This window comes from Dendrobium catenatum, unplaced genomic scaffold, assembly GCF_001605985.2.
Source record: "Dendrobium catenatum unplaced genomic scaffold, ASM160598v2 fragScaff_scaffold_601, whole genome shotgun sequence".
Taxonomy (NCBI): domain Eukaryota; kingdom Viridiplantae; phylum Streptophyta; class Magnoliopsida; order Asparagales; family Orchidaceae; genus Dendrobium; species Dendrobium catenatum.
Window position 1 is genome coordinate 958,713 of NW_021319063.1, and position 3,081 is coordinate 961,793.

Genomic DNA, 3,081 nt, shown 5'->3' on the forward strand with positions numbered 1-3,081 from the left:
TCCCATTTGGAATGCTTTAATGTTTTCTGATCCAACCTATATTGCTAGATTCAATGCGGTGGTCTATTATTAGTGTGGTTTTTCTGATCAAATTTAGCCAATTTTAGGTAATTTAGGCTTTGCTTGTGAAACTTTTATTTGGTCCAATTACAGGATGCATCTCTACGTTCGACCGCCAGTAGAATCGCATCACGCGTTCTCATTATTTAGCGCGCGCCCCGATAACTTGATCCGGAACGGACCCAGGATGGCTCGGTATTTCTCAATTTTACTAGGTATTGCTCGGTATTGGTTGATATTGCTCAGCCAATACCGAGCAAATACAGAGCAATATCGAGCAAATATCGAGTTGTACTGAGTTTTTCTACTGGCGGTATTGCTCGGTATTGGTCTAGAAAAACTCTGTACAACTCGGTATTGCTCGGTATTGGTCTTCACAGAGCGGTATTTCTCGTTATTGCCAAGCAATACCGAGTTATACCTCGCAATACGCAAACATAGCATTCCCGAGTTCCGGTCCGGGTCAAGTCCTCGGGCCGCGCGGTAAAGAGTAAGAGCACGTGGCGAGATGTTATTGGCGGCCGAACGTAGCTCTACGTCCGGTCAGAGGAAGTAATAATTGTTCTTGTTTGTGACGGCTTTTTTACTGCTTCTTAAAGCAGCTTATAATATAAAATTTTAATTTTTATATTAAAAAATAATTTTAAGAATCAGAAAAAAAAGTCAGTACCAAACGAAACCTTAGTCCCTTAAAACTATATTTAGCTGTTCGGTGGTTTCATGCCATTTAATCTTCCTTTCTTTTAGGAGAGAAATTGGGCTCGTTTACCTTCTTTTGCCAATCAATTTCTGGTCCACTTTGATAGTGATATTATTGTTAACTATATCAATCTCTTTGGACTCCACTGCAATGGGGTATTATTTGTAGCTTCAGTTTTTTATGTTACACTGTCCTCCAATTCTCAGTTATAATCAGTAAAAATTATTTCAGTTGGCTAAGCTTAACAATTTTCCTCTTTCAAATTATAAATTCTCTCTCTATTGATACAATATTGGTATGGAATTCTAAGAACTTGCAAGGATGAACTCAAATTACAAAGTTGAGAACATAGATTTCAGTTAGTTAGGCCTCATTTTTTTTTTGTCGTTATTTGGATGAGACGCTTCAATAGAAATATTTTCTAGGAAAATTTATTTTGCTACTATTTTAAGAAGCTTTTTGATATTTGCTTATCTGTTAGAAAACTTAAAACTACCTTTCACAAATGAAGAGGAAGAACCAAACGAAGAGGAAGAAAACTCCATTTCCTTAATCATTTATTTTTAAAATTATCTTTCACAAAGGAGATGAAGAACCAACCGAAGCCTTAATCTTAAGAACTGAATGCAATTTTATTTCAGATCGAAGCCATCATCATATACTGTTCACATGGAAACTAATAGAGCATTGGTTTGAAGCACAAACTTAAAACAAAAGAACTTTGATTCAAAATAGACCAGGCTCTACAAATTTTCAAGTAACAACAGATAATAGAGCCTAAGTATTGGGGTTGAAATCGAATCCTAATTACGTTAGGATTTCTTAGACTTCCTAATTCGGTTAGCAAACTTCACGTCATTTGGATTTTTTAACTGCTAAACCAAAAAAAATTGGCATAATGAGATTTTGTTTGAAGATAAATCAAAGTCAACTGAACTTTAATCTGATTCAATTGAAGTCAGATTAAAGTTTTCCGCGTAAATTAATACTGCTCATTGTTCAGTATCTTTCATATGAAGCAGAATTACTGGGATTGAATTAAAAACTTTGAAAATAGTCTGTCTGTAGCAAATTTATCTTCAGTGAAATGATATGTTACCTCCACTGCACATCCTCAATCCCTCATTTCTGTGATTCAGAGTTTAGAACAAGCAATCAGCCTTCACTTTTAAAATAATTATGCGATCGTGACACATGAAGCTTTATTTAAGCATTTATATCTTATGAAAGATCGTGAACAGATTTGAAAGCCTTATTTATTTTTGGCGATACGAGACTAAGACGGAACACAAGATTGGCTCGCTTTTTGGGTTTAATCGGTGAGAAATCAGAAATCCTCATCACTCATTTCAAGAGAAAGAGGGAAAGAGAAAGAGGACGCTCCTTGTCGTAACCGACGGATTCCTGAGAAGACAATCAGAAGCTAGCGCAGAGATTATAGGGCGGCCAGTCGAACATAACCCATCGCCGGCGGAGCTTCGTCGCCGGCTGATCGTTCAACGGCGGAGATCGAGCGATCTCAATCTCATTCCTCCGCAGCATCTCCCACATAACACGAACGTCCTCGTACTCACAGGTGCTCACCTCCTGCCTCAGCTTCCTTAACCCTGAAAACCAAAGAAGGTAACCAAAATCACCTCCATAGTAACCGATCATGGCAGATCCAATACCTAAGTTCATCGATTCCGAGCTTTGGAGAACTTACCGTTCTTCCGTAAGCTGAAGCGAGCGGCGACGCCGACCCAAACGCGCTTCGCGGGAAAAATCATTCGATTCCACCACTCCATTGCGTGCTGGTGGTGGGATCTTTTTCTTCTTGACCTCTTAGTCTCTGCTTCGCCCCAACCTCTGTTTCTGTCTCTGGTGTCTCGGAGAGAGATTTTCTGCGCAGGAGGGTAAAGAGGGGAATTTAAAGGGCTATCCCGCAGCAGGCGGACCAGAGCAAACCGCCAGGTGTCGGTAACGAGCCGTTGGGGTCGACTGTGGACGATGAGCCGCTTAGAACGTATGACCGTACACGTGGTCATTTAGTTGGCTCGTGTTGAGCCACGTGTTTCCTTGTTTAATATATTGAATGTCTATAATGATAAATTTGTAAATATTTTGTCAATTAAACTTACTAATGCACACAATTTATTTATTTCTCTAAACTCTTTGATTTATTGACTTATTCTAACGAAAATTTTTATCGAGATATTTTAATTATATATTTTTAGAATTTTTTAACTAAGGAAAGCTTATTTAATATATTGTCTTGAATTTTATTTTAATTGGTAATAAAAAAAATGAATTTTTTTTTTTACATTCGTCGTATTCAATTT

The 3,081-nt window shown here is 37.9% G+C and overlaps 1 protein-coding gene across 1 annotated transcript; it reads right to left on the reverse strand.

Moving 5' to 3' along the window:
- Positions 1-1,940: 1,940 nt before the first annotated feature.
- On the reverse strand, positions 1,941-2,653 carry LOC110116315. The gene is made up of 2 exons (XM_020849849.2): positions 2,466-2,653; positions 1,941-2,367 (listed from the first exon to the last, which is right to left on the reverse strand). Exons 1-2 carry the CDS (start codon positions 2,545-2,547, stop codon positions 2,177-2,179), a joined length of 273 nt encoding a protein of 90 aa, XP_020705508.1. The 5' UTR covers positions 2,548-2,653; the 3' UTR covers positions 1,941-2,176.
- Positions 2,654-3,081: the final 428 nt, after the last annotated feature.

Bases quoted from the DNA above. Each gene is read 5' to 3' on its own strand.
- LOC110116315 (XM_020849849.2), bottom strand. From the start codon at position 2,547: ATGGAGTGGTGGAATCGAATGATTTTTCCCGCGAAGCGCGTTTGGGTC. The intron at 2,368-2,465 runs GTAAGTTCTCCA...TTTGGTTTTCAG, and splicing joins CTTCAGCTTACGGAAGAACG to GGTTAAGGAAGCTGAGGCAG.